General features: G+C 61.1%; 4 protein-coding genes across 4 annotated transcripts; all 4 read left to right on the forward strand.

The window, feature by feature from the left end:
- Positions 1 to 269: 269 nt before the first annotated feature.
- Positions 270 to 1,217, forward strand: LBRM_20_5630 (conserved hypothetical protein; the record flags this gene model as incomplete). The annotated part of the gene is made up of 1 exon (XM_003723064.1): positions 270 to 1,217. One exon carries the CDS (start codon positions 270 to 272, stop codon positions 1,215 to 1,217), a length of 948 nt encoding a protein of 315 aa, XP_003723112.1.
- A 444-nt stretch (positions 1,218 to 1,661) lies between these two features.
- Positions 1,662 to 3,623, forward strand: LBRM_20_5640 (putative axoneme central apparatus protein; the record flags this gene model as incomplete). The annotated part of the gene is made up of 1 exon (XM_003723065.1): positions 1,662 to 3,623. The coding sequence occupies one exon, from the start codon at positions 1,662 to 1,664 to the stop codon at positions 3,621 to 3,623; it is 1,962 nt and encodes a 653-aa protein (XP_003723113.1).
- Positions 3,624 to 6,050: 2,427 nt separating this feature from the next.
- On the forward strand, positions 6,051 to 8,711 carry LBRM_20_5650 (conserved hypothetical protein; the record flags this gene model as incomplete). The annotated part of the gene is made up of 1 exon (XM_003723066.1): positions 6,051 to 8,711. The coding sequence occupies one exon, from the start codon at positions 6,051 to 6,053 to the stop codon at positions 8,709 to 8,711; it is 2,661 nt and encodes an 886-aa protein (XP_003723114.1).
- A 1,006-nt stretch (positions 8,712 to 9,717) lies between these two features.
- On the forward strand, positions 9,718 to 13,245 carry LBRM_20_5660 (conserved hypothetical protein; the record flags this gene model as incomplete). Its single annotated transcript, XM_003723067.1, has 1 exon — positions 9,718 to 13,245. The coding sequence occupies one exon, from the start codon at positions 9,718 to 9,720 to the stop codon at positions 13,243 to 13,245; it is 3,528 nt and encodes a 1,175-aa protein (XP_003723115.1).
- Positions 13,246 to 15,321: the final 2,076 nt, after the last annotated feature.

The raw sequence follows: 15,321 nt of genomic DNA on the forward strand, positions 1-15,321 counted from the left end.
CTTCGACTTCGCTGCAGTCGTCCAAGTCGGCAGCGCACGCAGCCTCGGAGGCTCGAGCATCGTCGGCAACGCGGTGTCGCACCTCCGCGCCGTCTAGCTACGCACGTACGCTAGACACCCATGCTCGGCTGACCTCGTCCACGTCTGCTGCAAGCCCCAATGCCGATGCGGTGCGCTTCAGCACTCTGCATGACCTCCAACGCAGCGGCATCAGCTGTAAAGCCGACGATGCTGTCGCGCCGCAGGCATACACAGAGGCCGAGCTCGAGATGCTCTCGCCAGTCCAGCTGCGTCATCAACTGCGCGTCGCCGCGGCCGTAACCCAGCGTCTTCACCAGCGATCACAGCGACTGGAGAAAGAAGTGGACGCATGGAAGCACAAGTACGCGGGGCTCGAGGCCAATACAGCTGCGGAAATGAGAGAGGTCGGTATAGACGAAGGGAAACTCACAGAGCGCCAGACGTTCTCGGCCTCATTACCAGACGGTACCCATCCTCATCAATCCATGGTGGCTCCGTCATCGTTGACAGCAGCAGTAGCTGCGACTGCTTCGGCTTTGGCAGCGACACAGTCCCTCGAGGTTACTGAGGCTCGCTCGCGTCAGTTAGAGACCGAGGTGAAGCGGCTGACGGCGCACAAACAGGAGCTGACAAAGAGACTGTACGTGGCGGAGCAGACCGTCGGGGCACTGAAGGAGAAACTTCGTATTATGGCCGCCATCTCTCCCGCTACTTCCAGCGCCGCTTCGTCACCTCTAGGTGTGGCAAAGACCACCGCTGGCGAGAGCGCCTCTGACAAATCGCGATCCAAAGCACTGGAGAGCGGGGCAACAACAACACCTACACGGGCGCCACCGAGCCCGAGCGGCACCGCAACAAAGAGCGAGATGGTGGACCCCTGCAGCGACGGTACTGTTGGTGTTGACGGGGCTGGTGGGGAGTCGTTCGCTCGCTTGCGCAGCACCGTGCGTGAGCTGCAGCGCCGTCTTGATCTCTCGGAGGCCCGTGTCGAGCAGGCGGAGCAGATTCACTTGGATGCGCTGTTGCTCCACCGTGAGTCGACCCCATCCGCGGTGGCCCTCGTGAACGCTGAAGTGCAGAAGCTCTTTCAGCTGATGCAACAGCAGCTCTTGTTGAACGCAGTCCAGCAGCAGGCGGAGCGAGCCCGTATGAGCGAGCTGCTTTACCAGTTGCAATGCCAGCAGCGTGCACCGTAGGAGAGGCTTGCACCGACACCGCGATGCGCACACACACACACACACACACACACACACATGTGATTGTCGACGTGTGCCGGCGTATGTGCGCTGTGCCGCGCCACCCTCCCGTTTCTCTTCTTCTCTCTTCGCCCGTTTGAGATTGCCCACCATGTAGAGTGCTCTGTTAAAAAGCGCGCACAGGCTGCGCTTGGCAGATGCATACCTCACATACACCCACACCTATGCCCATTTCAGTAACACGTGGACTCTTTTTTGAAACCGTTCACGTGCACACGAGGAGGCGCCGCGCTATCGCTGCGAGGTGCACTGACGTGCCGGCGATGGTGATGGGCTGGGCGAGAGTGGCGAGCACTAACGCATCGGCACCATCTTCTCACCCCCGCATTCTCTCCTTCCTCTACGTTTGGGGCTGTGGTGGTGGTGTCAGTGGCACTGACACTGATGACGACTTTTCGCTCCCCTGGTCACTCGCACACTGATGCAGGTCAGTTCGCTCTTCATCACGACAAGGCGAACACCGCCATCACTGAAAAACAGCACGAGATTCCTCAATTACTTCGTGTGTGTTTCTCTGTAGAGTGGCGTCTCCGCTTCAATGAACACGCCCCGCCGCCGCCCTCTCTTTCCCCTTTCTGTGTCCCTCCACATGTTTTTCCCTTCTTGCCCCTCCCTCCAATCCATACCTACCACCGTGCAGCTCGTTGTCTTTCTCCCCCTCCCGCTGACGTCGTTGTTATAGAAGCGCCTGTCCTCACTCAACACACGTGCACCCACGCGCCCCCCTCCCCAACGCACAGGGACCCGCGGATCGACGCTACACGGCTGCCCTCTTCGCCTCCCCCTCCCCCTCTTTCTTCCCTCCAACAGCAAATGTCAAATCGGGTGATTCTGCAAACCTTCGATGAGTACCAGAAGGCACGCGTCAGGTTCGTGCAGACAATCGCAGACTTGGCTTCCAAGCCGGCCAACATTGAGGCACTGCAGCAGGCGGGTGTAATGCAGCTGCTGCGCCCACTGCTACTCGACAGCGTGCCGTCAGTGCAGCAGTCTGCTGCGCTGGCGATTGGCCGCCTCGCGAATTCTAGTGAGGAGATGGCGGAGAACGTGGTCTCTGGAGATGTGCTAACACAGTTGGTGTACTCGCTCGGTGACCAGAATCGCTTCTACAAGAAGTCTGCTGCGTTTGTGCTGCGCAGCGTGGCGCGGCACTCCCCGCAGCTGGCTCAAGCTGTCGCCGACAGCCAGGCGGTGGTGGCGCTTGTGGGCTGCCTGGAGGAGTTCGACCCGACCGTGAAGGAGAGCGCCGCGTGGGCACTAGGCTACGTCGCCCGCCACAACGCAGACCTCGCGCAGGAGGTGGTGGACAAAGGTGCCGTGCCACCGCTGGTGCTGTGCGTGCAGGAGCCCGAGCTGTCTCTGAAGCGAGTGGCGGCCTCGACACTGAGCGATATCGCAAAGCACAGCCCAGAGTTGGCGCAGTCCATTGTTGACCAGGACGCGATCACCCATCTGGCACCGCTCATCACCAGCAGTGACGCGAAGCTGAAGCGGCAGGTGTGCCAGTGCCTGGCGCAGATTGCCAAGCACAGCGTTGAGCTGGCGGAGCTGGTCGTCGAGGGAGAGATTTTTCCGAAGATCTTCTTGCTGCTCGCCGACAGCGACGAGGTGGTGCAGAGGAACGCGGCAACGTGTATTCGCGAGATTGCGAAGCACACACCAGAGTTGGCGCAGCTCGTTGTGAACGCCGGTGGTGTGGGTGCGCTGGTGGAGTACACGAGCACGACGAGAGGCAGCACGCGCCTGCCAGGTGTTATGACGCTCGGCTACCTCTCCGCGTTCTCTGAGACGCTGGCGCTTGCTGTCATCGTGGCTCATGGCATCGTGCCTCTCGCTGACACGCTGGAGAAGGAATCCGAGGATCACATTCGTGCCGCCGCGGCGTGGTCACTGGGACAGCTCGGCCGCCATAGCGCCGATCACGCCAAGGCGGTGGCCGATCGCAACGTACTCCCTCGCCTGCTGGACGCGTACCTCAACCCCGGCAGCTCCGACGACCTGCAGACAAAGAGCAAGCGTGCCCTCAAGGCCATCATCCAGCACTGCGTCTACCTCCCCGCTCTAGAGCCGCTGCTGCACCCCGATGCACCGCAGGACGTCCTCAAGTACGTCTGCGGTCAGTACGCGAAGGTGCTGCCAACCGACGTGGCCGCGAAGCGCGAGTTTGTGGCGAACCGGGGTTTGGCCACGATACAGCGCATCAAGGCTGAGCCGGGCAGTTCCTTGGCAGAATCCATCCAGATCATCAACAGCTGCTTCCCACCGGAGATTGTAGAATACTATTCGCCCGAATACGCACAGACGTTCATTGAGAAGATCGAGAACTACCACGTGCAGCAGCACTAGCGGCGTGTGCGCAATCCAGTCATGAGTGCTGAGGAAGGCAGAGGAACATGAGAAGGAGCATTGCTGATGCTCAGACGCCAAGAAACACAGGCCCACACATGCGCGCGCGAATACACCCACACGCTCTGCTCTTCTTATGCTCCCTCTTGACTGTCTCCCTCTCTTTCCATCTCCTGCTCTGCTGTATCGCTGTACGTCGTCGTCGACGCGCTCCCTTCCCTCTCACACCACCGTTTTTTTTTCCGCTGCCCCAAGAGGTGGCGGCTCTTCTGTCGCTGTGTAGTCGTTGGTACGTGCTGCGTGTGTGTTCGAATGTGTCTGTGTGATGAGGGAGGGGGAATTGTGATTCTTTTATTTGCCCCTCTCGTGCCGGTGCCCTCCCCTCGTTGTCAAAATGTACATATACCGGGTGGACATAAAGAGGGGGAGAGAGAGAGCCCCTCGCCGTGAGCCACCCACTCGAAGCCCCCGCCCACACGGCGTTCGCCTCACCTCCTCCCCTAATCTTTCCTCGTTTCTCTTGCCCTGAGCCTCTCGTGGAGAGGCCCAGGAGGAGAGTGCAGACGCACGCGACCACGAAGTCTGGTTTCTCTCCCCTCTCGTCTTGTTTTCGTTTTCTCTTTCGATGGTCGTTGATGTACGCTAGGAAGTCTATGTGCGTCTCTCTCCGTCTGTTTCACCCCCCTCCCCCTTTCCCCCGACACAGACGCCGACACGGACACAGACCAACACATGCTCACTTTCTCTTTTCGCCTTTTCTTTACTTCTCCACGCACCTCCAGCCCTCCCGCTGCCCACGCCTTCGCCTCTCTCACCGCCCATTTCCTTCACCCGCATTCCTCCCCTTTGCGTTCTGTGCGTCTTTTGCTCTTCGCTGTTTTTACCCCTACTCTCTCCTGTGGACCGTGTCGTGGGAAAAAGGCGAGGGTGGCACAATGCGGAGGGAGGATGGGGCCGTCTACCCCCTTCTGAAGGGGCGCCGTCGGTGTTTTATACCGTGGGGGGTGTGGGAAAGCGAAACAACGACACGATTTAACGCGAAAGCACTTCCGCTGGCGCCGTCACTGGAGCTGCCGCCCTTTCTCTCCCTCCTCTCTGCGTATTTGCGGGCATGTGGCGCTAAGGGGGGGGCTACACCGAGGCTTTAGGGCCATGCTGTACACCCTCAGGGGGTGCGTGCGCCCGACGTCGCTGACGCGCAGTGGCATGTACTCGTGTCACCCAGCGTGGCAGCCGAGAGAAAACCGGCGTGTCTTTGCTCTTGCTTGAAACGCTCGCCATGTTATGGGAGCGTGTGTGCGTGTGTGTGGATGAATGTGTATGGGTGTAGATGCCGACTTGTTAGGAAGAGGGAGCGGCTGTGGCGGATGAGGGAGGCGGAGAGGGAAGTGGCCGTCAAAGGCTCAGGCGTAGCATCTCTGTTGTTGTCTGTGACCCTTTTTCAGGACTTTCCACTCTTCGTCTTTCCCCAGCTCACCCACACACCCGCACACTCGGTGTTCCCTAGGGGGGCACCCCTCCCAGACAGAGGCACATGCAGCCCTCCTCTTCCTTGTTTGTTGCATGTCTCTGTCTCCCTCCACTCGCCATCTGCCGCTCTCTTCGCTCCGCTTTCCATGCTTCACTTTTTCGCACGAAACACCCACGCATGTATGTCATCACACGACGAGGGCAAGTAGTGCATGCATGTGAGCGTATGCTCCGCGTGCGTCAGTGCTTGCACTACAGCCCCTCCTCTCTCGCCCCTCAGGCCTCCCTCGCCAGTATCGCGCGCCGCCTATCGTTGGCCCTAGGGAACCTAGCGGGGCACACACCCACACACACAGCGAAATACCGATTCCCTCACAGACACACAGAACAACGGAAAGCAAATTATTCAGCAGCACCGTATCTGTGAAATAGTGGAGAGAAGGAAGAGGTAGTGCAAGCAAAGAACAGACGCCACAGTCACTCACAGGCACAGTCACACGCAGACCCCTCGCCCCCGAGACACACAGCCCAGCGCGTACCCGTGCGTACTAGAGAGATCATCGCTGGTGTTTTCGACCGCGGAAGGAGAGGTGTGTGCGAAGAGCGAGTGCATGTGGGGTGGAGATAAGACTCCCTTGAAACAGTGCCAGCCTCCACCACCACGTTGGTAGGACAGACGGTGCACCCTAGTTTGCCCTGTTTGCCCACTGAATGAACCCGCCGGGCCCCCCACCGGTATCTAGCGCAGCGGCGCTGTCGCCACAGGCGCAGAGTGCTGTAACTTCGCCACCGCCCCTTTCTCGTGTCTCACACAAGAGCGGGCGACGAGGGGAGGAGGCAGTGGTGCCCGAGCACATCGCTGGGCACGCTGCGACGCGTGTGTTGCAACCGCCACCGCTTACTCAGCTCAACGGTAAAGTCACTGGCGCGACAACCACCTCAGCATCTCAGCCGCAGATGAAGCTGCACGTAAACTGGAGTAACTGGGGGGCGTCTTTGCCACCGAAAGGCTACACCATGTCCCAGCGAAATATTAGCGAGGCACCAGCCGACTACGGCGGCCAACAGAGCAGCGAGCAAGCTTCGCGTCAACGCGGTGGAGGGGACGCAGTGGCGGGACGGGGCCAACTGTCGGCCGCTGCTCCGCTGCCCGGGTCCGCTCACCGGTGGAAGCGGCGTCGCACGGAGCATGTCCTGTTCATCTCGCTCTTGAAAGAGGTGTTCATGTATCTTGACACAATCACCTCGACGCAACAGCAGCAGCCCGATCACAGGCGCGTTGCCGGTCATGCAGAGGAAGATGAGGAGGACAAGATCCAGGGAGCCACCGCTCTCCCGTTGCACGCCGCTGCGTCGCGCTACAGCACGGCGTGTCCTGCTATCCCCCACGGCCTCTGGGCTCGTAACAGAGACCGCAGCGGCCCCCTCGGTGCGGCATCGGCACCGCTGATGTCTGTTGATTCCGCGGTTCGAGACACGTTGCGCGTGCTGCAGCAATGCTGGGAGTACTGCGGAGCTCCCCACGACGCCTTTGAGCCCATTCGTCTGCTCTCCCCCATCACGGTTCATCTTCTTCTCACTTACGGTCATCACACCGTCACGCACGACGGACAGTACGTGGTGCTGCGTGGCGGGGCGGAGCACCTGCCTTGGGTTGGTTGTCTCTACAGCATTCTGCTCGTCTACGCCTACCGCCACCGTGTCGCCCCAACGATCGCGCTGGCCACTGGCACTGATGAGGGTGATGGCAGCGTGGCCCTGGGGTCGGAATGCATCTCGCGCCTGCTGCTGTTGAATTGCCACAGCTTCGGCTGGCTGAACCACAACGGCGCCGGCGAGTACGAGTGCAGTCATCGACGGCTTTACCAGGTGCGAGAGGCTCTTCTCGAGCTCCTCGAGGACCCGCGCTATACGGCTCTCGGCCGTCCTGCTGGATGCCATCTCTGCGCCTCGTCCATGGTGGGCGGCGATGCCTGGACGTTAGTGCTTCTGGGCGACACGATTGTGATGGAGGGAGGCGTCCCATCACTGGGGCTGGCGCATCCGCGCGACACGTTCACGGCGCACTACCAGTACGGCCGCGGCATCGCTTGCTGTGTGCCCGATAGGGGCGGTGACCTTCAACTGGACTCCACTGGTACACCTGTGGTGGCGGGGCGCGTCGCGCACACGCCAACCGCAGGCAAGGGACTGTGTGCTGTCCACCGCGAGTCGCCGCAACCAGAAGCGATGCAGGCCAGTCGCGAGTGGCACCCGGATCCGCATCAACAGCATCGGCATCTCGCGACGCCTTCTGGCGGCTGCCAGGTCGAGGAGAGCTTTTCCACCTTGGTGTGTTCTGGCGGCCATGATGGGCCGTTGCCCGGTGTGATCTCCTCCTCATGGTTGACCAGCACGGGCGCTGCTCCCTGCCGATTGCCAGCGGTGTGCTGCGGCGTTTGTCGCGCTCTGGGGGTTCTGGGTCAGGCAGTGCTGTTGGGCCCAACCGGGTCTCTCGTGATTCACCTGCAGTTTGACGAACGTGAATGGTTTGACATGGGCGCCCCAATAGTGCCAGCAGCCACGGCCCACGGCTGGCTGCCCACCGCCACCGCTGATACTACGGCGGCGTGCCCGCCACTATCGTCGCACTGGGCATCCCAGTACGCTGCCGACCCAGCCACCGCACTGGCAGCGGTTTTGTACGCCGTCTTGCAAGGCGGGAGCGCCACGAGCTTCGCCGGGCAGCATTGCCACGCTTCTGTTGGAGGCCACCGCAGCAGCTCGACACACGTTGGCGGCTCCGTCTCACTTGCCGAGTTTGTCGAGTGGCTGGTGTGGCTCCTGAACGCCCCGCAGCCGGCCCTGGTTGTGGAGTGGCACGTCTCCACCTCTACCTCGACGACGACCACCACCTGCACTACTCACAGGTGCGAAGATGTTACACCGAGCTTGTCGCGTAATTTGGGGGTTTGTGGCGGTTCGCAAGTGTCAGTCTCGTCGCCTTGCACCCCCGCGGCACAGCTGCACTCACCGTTGGTCTCATCGCGATCTCCGGTCACCGCGCCTCCCCATTCCATGCATTCTTGTGGCGCCACATTCGGCTCAAAATCATCCTTTCCGGTGACTCGCGCCTATGGCAGAGACGAGGGCTACGCAACCGCCTCGCTGTCCACAGACCACCCGCAATACGAAGACTACCTGACCAGCTCCTCCGCGCCGCACGGGACTACCACCTCCGTTCCATTAGGCACGTTAACCCAGCCCCGGCGCCCCACCGTGATGCAACTGCTTGAGACGTACAGCGATGTGGTGCAGAGCCGCGCCGCCGTGCCTGCTCCTCCCGCTACCACCTTGCCAAACTCCTCCGTTGGCAGCTCGTGCGCTCTTCCATTCACACACGCCAATGGCACGAGTGAGCATGCCGCCGAAGCCATGAAGCCGCACCGGCTACTGGACTGCCTGCTGGCGGCGCAGGAGTCGTTGCGGCTCTGTGAGGCCACATCCCTCTTTGACGGGGTGGAGCGGCCGCTGGTGCTGGCGAAGGAGCTCGAGGTGGCTGCCGAAGCGGAACGATTACTGAACGCGAGCTCTGTGGTGACCTCACTGCAGTTTCGTCCACGCTCTGCACGACTGTGAGACGAGGGCGGCATTGGTGGCCACCTGCATGTTTGCGCAGCCTCCTCCCCCCACTTGGATCCTTCTCGTACCCCTCGCAGCTTCACTGTGGTCACGTGGGATCGTGGCTCTGACGCCGTTGCCAATGCCAGTGAGAATGTTCGCTCGTCGTAGACTTACCGCATTCGCCGCCCGCGCGCATACGAAGAGAGACAACAGCACGTGCACCCCCACCCCCACCCCCACACCACAGGACCAGTGAAATCGAGGTGCCTGTGCGCTGCCCCGCTACATCAACTGCATTTGTGTGTGGTCGCAAAGGAACGACAGTGAGTGGGGTGTAATGTGCCACTGTCTCATGCACGCCTCCCTAGTTCTTTCAGCGACCTTCATGCTCAGAGGCGCACCTGTCTGCGCACACCTGTTCGCACATACACCCCCTTCCGGCATTCCCAACACATCGACGCTGTCCCCCCCCCCCCCCCCAACACACCGGCCCTCGTCCTCATTTTCTCTCTCTCCCCACTGTCTCTCTTGTGTCAACAACAGCGCCCATTGGCCGTAGCGTAGAAAGAGGGAAAGACACAGCTGCCTGCAGCCCTGCCTCTCCCCCTTTCCCCCTTCCTTCCCTCGTGCGCGTACACAAGAGCTGCTACTCATCCTTGTCGTTGTTTTAGTAGCTCCAGACGGCACCTCCTTTCTCAAACAGTCTCTCTCTTACCCCCACACCCAAAACCCCCTATATATTCATAGAGGTTACCGCTATAGCCCCCCTCTTCGTTGCTTAGTGTTTGTATTTTGCTCGTTAGATCCCCTCGCTCTTCCTCCAGCATCGTCATCCCGTGCACACGTAGACGCCCAGTAGACGATTTATTCATCTGTTCGCACCTACGCTCACGTTTCTCGCTGTGTAGTAGGAGTGGCACCTAGAGGTACCCATGCGGAAGTAATAGAGCCTGCACACATTCATTCTCCCCCTCCCCCAGACACATACAGATAGAGAGAGAGAGACAGCAGCGCCGTGACGATGACGTCTCTTTTTCGTCGGTTGCGTTCCTCATCTCCGTCACCGCTGCGCACGGGCGGAAAGAGCGACCTCGTGGGAGCCGACATGTTTCTCGTGCAGGTAATCGCGTTTGGCGAGGTCTTTGCCGTCCCCGTGTGCAGGACAACCCCTGTCACGGTTGTCCTGCGCCATGTGATGGAGGCAGCGGTGACGGAGGAGCAGGCGGCAGAGCTGGGTAGCGTGGGGGCGACACTGTACTACAAGGATAAGCCGCTCCAGCTCGACGGAACAATGGCGACGGTCTCGCGCAGCGCCGTCCTCCACCTGCACTCGAGCGTGTCGATCACCTCCTCCATCATCCGCAATTGTCGGAACGGTGCCGTCTCGATGCTGCCGGGTAGTCGCCGGCGGCACGCCCACACGACGGCCACCATGCAGCCCTGCCTGCGGGGCAAGAGCGTCGTCAGCGGTGGCTGTGGGGACCTCGGCTCCCTTACCCCTCACCGGCTTTCATCTGGTTTTGCGGGTCTTTCTTCGGAATGCAGCCCCAATACAGAGCGGCAGGAAAGCCCCGCGGGCGCGGGACTCGGTAGCATCTGCGAGTCTGTCTCCTCCGCCTACCCCAACATGGGGCTGATGAGTACACCGATGCTGCCCGAGGCAGCTTCCGTGAAGATGTGGCCGCCGGCGGTGCTGCCGATGATGTCTGCCGTGCCCGTCGCAACGGCTGCGGGGACCGGCATCGTTAGTGAGACACCGTGTTACTATTTTGTCCCCTGCGCAGGTGCCGCGGCGCAAACCTCGATACGGCTGCTCAGCACTCAGAGCCGCAGTGCGTCAGGGCTGTCGCTCATGGCGAGCCGTCGTCGCGACAGCGCCGTTGAATTTGCGAACAACTACCGCTTCGTTCCGGTCGGCGTCAGCCCGCTCCACACCGCCGCCACCACTGCAGTCGACCTGTTGTCGTCCTCCCCTCTTCCTTCCCCACCCAACGTGTCCGCCGTGGCCGCCAGCCGCTTCCCAGACAGTAGCGACCCATACTTGGTCTTGTACCTGCGTCTGCCACGCGACAGGGCAGTCGCCTGCATGTCTGCCGCTGCCCTGAACACCGACCGCAGTGTTGTCGTGGATGCGGTGGAGGCAGACGAGGTGCCGGTCGAGGCGCTGCTGAACTCGACCATGTCGACCGTTGTGGCCGCCAAATCCTGTGCCACCAGAGCGTACACATACCGCCGTCTGCGCGTGCTGCGGGACTTTCCAGTGGGCACACTGCGCGAGCTGTTTGCTGTGGCTGCCGAGCACCGCCTGCACCTCGCTCATGCCGAGGTGGAGGACGAGCAGAAGACCTTCCGTGAGATGAATGTGGCGCCGAACGCCGTCTTCTACTTCAAGCGGCGAGCCAAGGCAGAGCATCAGCACTCTCTGACACGCGAGCGCATTCGCGAGCACCTTGGTGCTGCTGCGACAGCGCTGCAGTCGCTGGAGATGACGAAGGATGACAGTAGCGCTGAGAGGCACTCTGTCCTTTCTTGCATCGAGCCTGGGTGTCCCTCGGCGGACCTGTCCTTTCCTCAGGCCACCGTACCCATGTTCTCGGGCACCGTGCCAAGCGTTGGTGCTCACAACTGCAGCCAAAACATCCTCAGCAGCAGCGCCACCTTCAACGCCTTCTCCATCAAGGAGCGTATACAGGCCTTCAACGAGAACGCTGTGCACAGCTCCACCTACGGCGCTGAGCAGGCCATCTGCTCGGCGGACGGCGGTGCGGCGGAGCATCTGCAGTCATGGCAGAAGCAACAACGCACCACAGAGCGCGACGAGTCACCAGTCGCCACTCCGCTGAGGGAGATAGTGGGGGTGGAGTCGGAAGAGTCCTGCATCGACGTGGACTGCTGTTTGTCAGATGAAGAAGAGGAAGAGGCAACCACTACCATGACCATCGCGACACGCCGCGCTCCTTCACCCCAAGCTGGTTCGGCGTCACAGGTCACTTCCACCTTCTGCTTCGCCACCCCTCCCGTAGACGCGGCGAAGCAGAACGTGGAGGCCGATGCGCTTCATGGCGAGGTGGTAGTGGTGGTCGAGGCAGCGCGCACCACAGCATCCACACAGTTGCCCAAGACGAGGCGGGCATCGATGCTGGTCACCAAGTTGGATGACCTGTGCGAGGACTGGACCAATGGCACCTCGGTGTCCACGGCCCTGGCGCCACCCCGCCGCGCTGCCGAGGGGGCACGGTCGCTATCTGTGGCTGATGCTTTGCAGCCGGCTGTCGATACCGGTGAGCCCCTCAATCCACTTTCCGCACACGTCAATGGGGGCTTTCTTCGCCCACTCCACTCCACCGACGAGGCGACTGATGCAGCGCCGCGGCGAGGGTCACTAAGGGAATCTAACAAGGAAGCGGTGACTGCCAAGAGGGGAGTGCAGTCGCCCGAGGGAACCCCGGCAGTGAGCCGCCCGACCTCGACAGAGTCACCGTCAGCCAAGACGAAACGTTCCAACAGCGCCTCATTCTTCCACCCCCTGCGATGGCTGTTATCGCGTCAGCACAAGCCCCACAGTGCCACCAGGTCTTCCTCGTTCGGCAAAGATGCGTCTGCTGCCGCCCCCCTCGCTGCCGCATCGTCGCTGACGCCGTCCATCTCTGAGGAGGTCCTGAAGGCATTGAGGCGCAAGTCGGAGAACTTCAGCAGCAAGAAGAAATCCAAAGAAACAGCCGGGACAACGTCAACTCGAACCACGGCATTGGCACCGTTATCAGCGGAGGTGGCGGTGAGAACAACTGGAGCAGTCGCCACGACTGAATCTGCGGAGCGAGGGAAGGTGGAGATGGGGTACACAGCTGTGCAACCGCAGGCGATTCCAGGGCACGGCAGGCCCTCACGCGGTAGCGGTTCATCGTACAGCCAACGCACTCGCCGTGCGAGTGCGAGTATGCCGTGCCAGCCTGTTGCCTTCCTCGGCTCCGACTCTAGGGAAGCTGCCAACATCACTTTGCCAACGGCAACGCTCCACGCTGCTGAGGACATCAGTACAACCGTCGAGCCTGCCGTACTCAGCTCCACACACATCCCTACTCCACACGAGTCGCAGACTCCTGTGTCGATCCTCGTCTCCGCCACGCAGGGGCAGCGCAGCAGCTGGCAGAGCAAGAATCGAAGCCCTGGGAGTTGCTCATTCGAGCGCGTGAACCCAACTGCGTCCCTGCGGCAGCGCAGAGCGGAGAGCGGCACCCCGGAGTACAGTGTCGAGAGCCCCAGCAGCGCACATGGGCTGCGCATCATCCTCAAGGACCCGAAAGACCCCACACGCTTTCACTACGGCATCCCCGTCGAGCCGGATTGCCCAGTTGGGGAGCTGCGGGAGTGGATCGCAGCCATGCAGCGGCCGAGCAGCGCAGCGGGCGAGGTCACGCCGAACCTGCGCGATGCGCAGCGCTACGGCATTTTTCTGGGCGACACGTACCTACCCCAAGCGGACTCGGCTACCTTCGCTGAGGTGACACGCGGTCGCAACGACACCGTCTTTTCCATTCGTTCCTTGTAGCTTCGGCCTCTGCGCCACAGGCACGCAGCTGGCAGTGGTGAGATGCGTGTGTGTGTGCGTCTGTGTATACCTGTTGCCTGGTGCGATACTTGCAGCGCATGCACGCTACACACCCCCTCCTCTCCTCCACCTGCTGGCACGCACAGACGTACAGGGCGCTTTTCTTGCTTATGAAAGAGGGAGGGGTGTCGCACATACCGACAAGGACACGCATACGCCAAGCCGCGCTGCGCATTGATGCCGTCTTGTGTTACCTCGCTTCTTTCCTTACGTTGACTCCTAATGATGTTCTCTCTCCATCCTTCTCATATCCCCATCGCTTCTCGTTGTTTCCTGTCAGCGCTGTGCTCTACACGATTGCATGCCCCCGCGCGCGATGGGCGACGTCGGGTGAGCTGTGTGGCTTCGCATATGTGCATACGTACGTCTTGGTGGTTCTCTGTGTTGTGGTCGTTTCTTCTGTTTCTTTTTGTTTTTATTTGGCTGTCGTGCTCAGTCGCTTCCCTAACCACACGGTGTGCTGCCCGCTGGCTTTGCTCTACCTTCTCTCCCACCAGAGTTCCCCGTCCCCGCCTGCTTTCTGCGCTGATGGCATCCGACCTAGAGTTGTGCTCCATGTACTACGCGAGACTCGCAGGCCGCTCGACGCCTAAAGCACACCTCGTTTCGCGGTAGGTCCTTGGACGCAATGCTCGGATTACGCTCATCTCACTCGCGCTGCATGGGTTTCCCCGTTGGGTGTCTATGGCTGTCTCTTATGCTCCTTCTGGACCACAAGCTGTGGCTTTTTTCTCTTTGCGCGCAGGCGCATGCTTGTTCAGGAGAGGGTAGGGGGTGCCCCTGCTGCCACAGACACATGGCAACGTTCTGCCTGTCGCAACACATGCGGACAAGCCATCCGGAGACGCCCTCGGTGGCATTGGCGGAGATGCGAGATGGGGTTAGAGAGCTTTACACGCAACCAAGTCGTTCTGAAGCATTCCCCGAGATCCAATGGTGCGAGCACCGTGCACACGCGCTGCCAAGTCCAGCTGGCATGGCGTATTGCAGCCAGGCACGGCATCCAGAGGCCAGAGGGGCACGAGGGATGGCCGAGAAAAGTGCGGCGAAATCCACACCGATCAGCCCCCCAAGTGCGTGCGTGCGAAGTATGCGGCATCCCCTACATCCGACCGCGTGCACTGAGGAGGCACAGATGCCGGAGGCATGGCGAGCGCGCCACGAGCTACACCATCGAGTCCCCCAGACTCCGATGGGTCAGGTCGCCAGGCCACCATGTGGGATGCAGTGGCTTGAAGCGACGGAGGGCGAAGCATGCCATGCAGGCCGGGCACAGGGCCTCCGAGGGCCCTGGCCTGAGCCTGGCCGGCTTGGACTGAGGCGTGCGGTCCGCCGGAGTCCGTCTGGTGCCGATCGCGCAGCACGTACGCGAGGAAGGGCGGAGGATGGACGAGAAGAGCCCGCTAGACGCGCGGCCCGATTCGACAGCAGGCGGTTCGGTCTGGACAGCCCGGGTTGGCTTTTGTGTGGTGCAGCAGGGGCAGAGGCGGACTGTGGTTGCGCGTGCGTCTGTTGGCTGACTTGCTCGCGATGGGATGTGGACACGTTGAGGAGAAAAGTGTCACTTCGCTTCATCAGCGTATCTCCTTCGTTCTCTCTCACTTGCATGTCTGTTGATATCTGTGCGTCTCGCGAGTCTCGCTTTCTTTGGTCGTCTTGCGTCATCGTCGTCTTCCTATTGGTCCCGCATTCTCTTCTCACCTCTCTCCCTACATCAATGGACAAGTGCGTTCTATGCAGTTCTTCCACCACCACATGAGCAGATGTGTGCCGCCGCGCGTTCGCGGCACCTTTAACATGTCTTACGTTGACCTCCCACCCTCCCCCTGCCTACAGCTGCCAGCTACGTAAGGAGGAGTGGGAGGAGGGGGAGTCCATTCGCGATGGCTGCACGCGCATCTCAACCCCCCGTACCTCTGGTCTGTTCCCCCTCTTTCTATCCCTGTCCATGACCCTCGGATCCTTTTCCTCCTTTCCCGAGCGCATCCTGTAGCTGCCGCCAACCTCGAAGCCCCA

Source organism: Leishmania braziliensis (assembly GCF_000002845.2).
Source record: "Leishmania braziliensis MHOM/BR/75/M2904 contig, possible fusion of chromosomes 20 and 34".
Taxonomy (NCBI): Eukaryota; Euglenozoa; class Kinetoplastea; order Trypanosomatida; family Trypanosomatidae; genus Leishmania; species Leishmania braziliensis.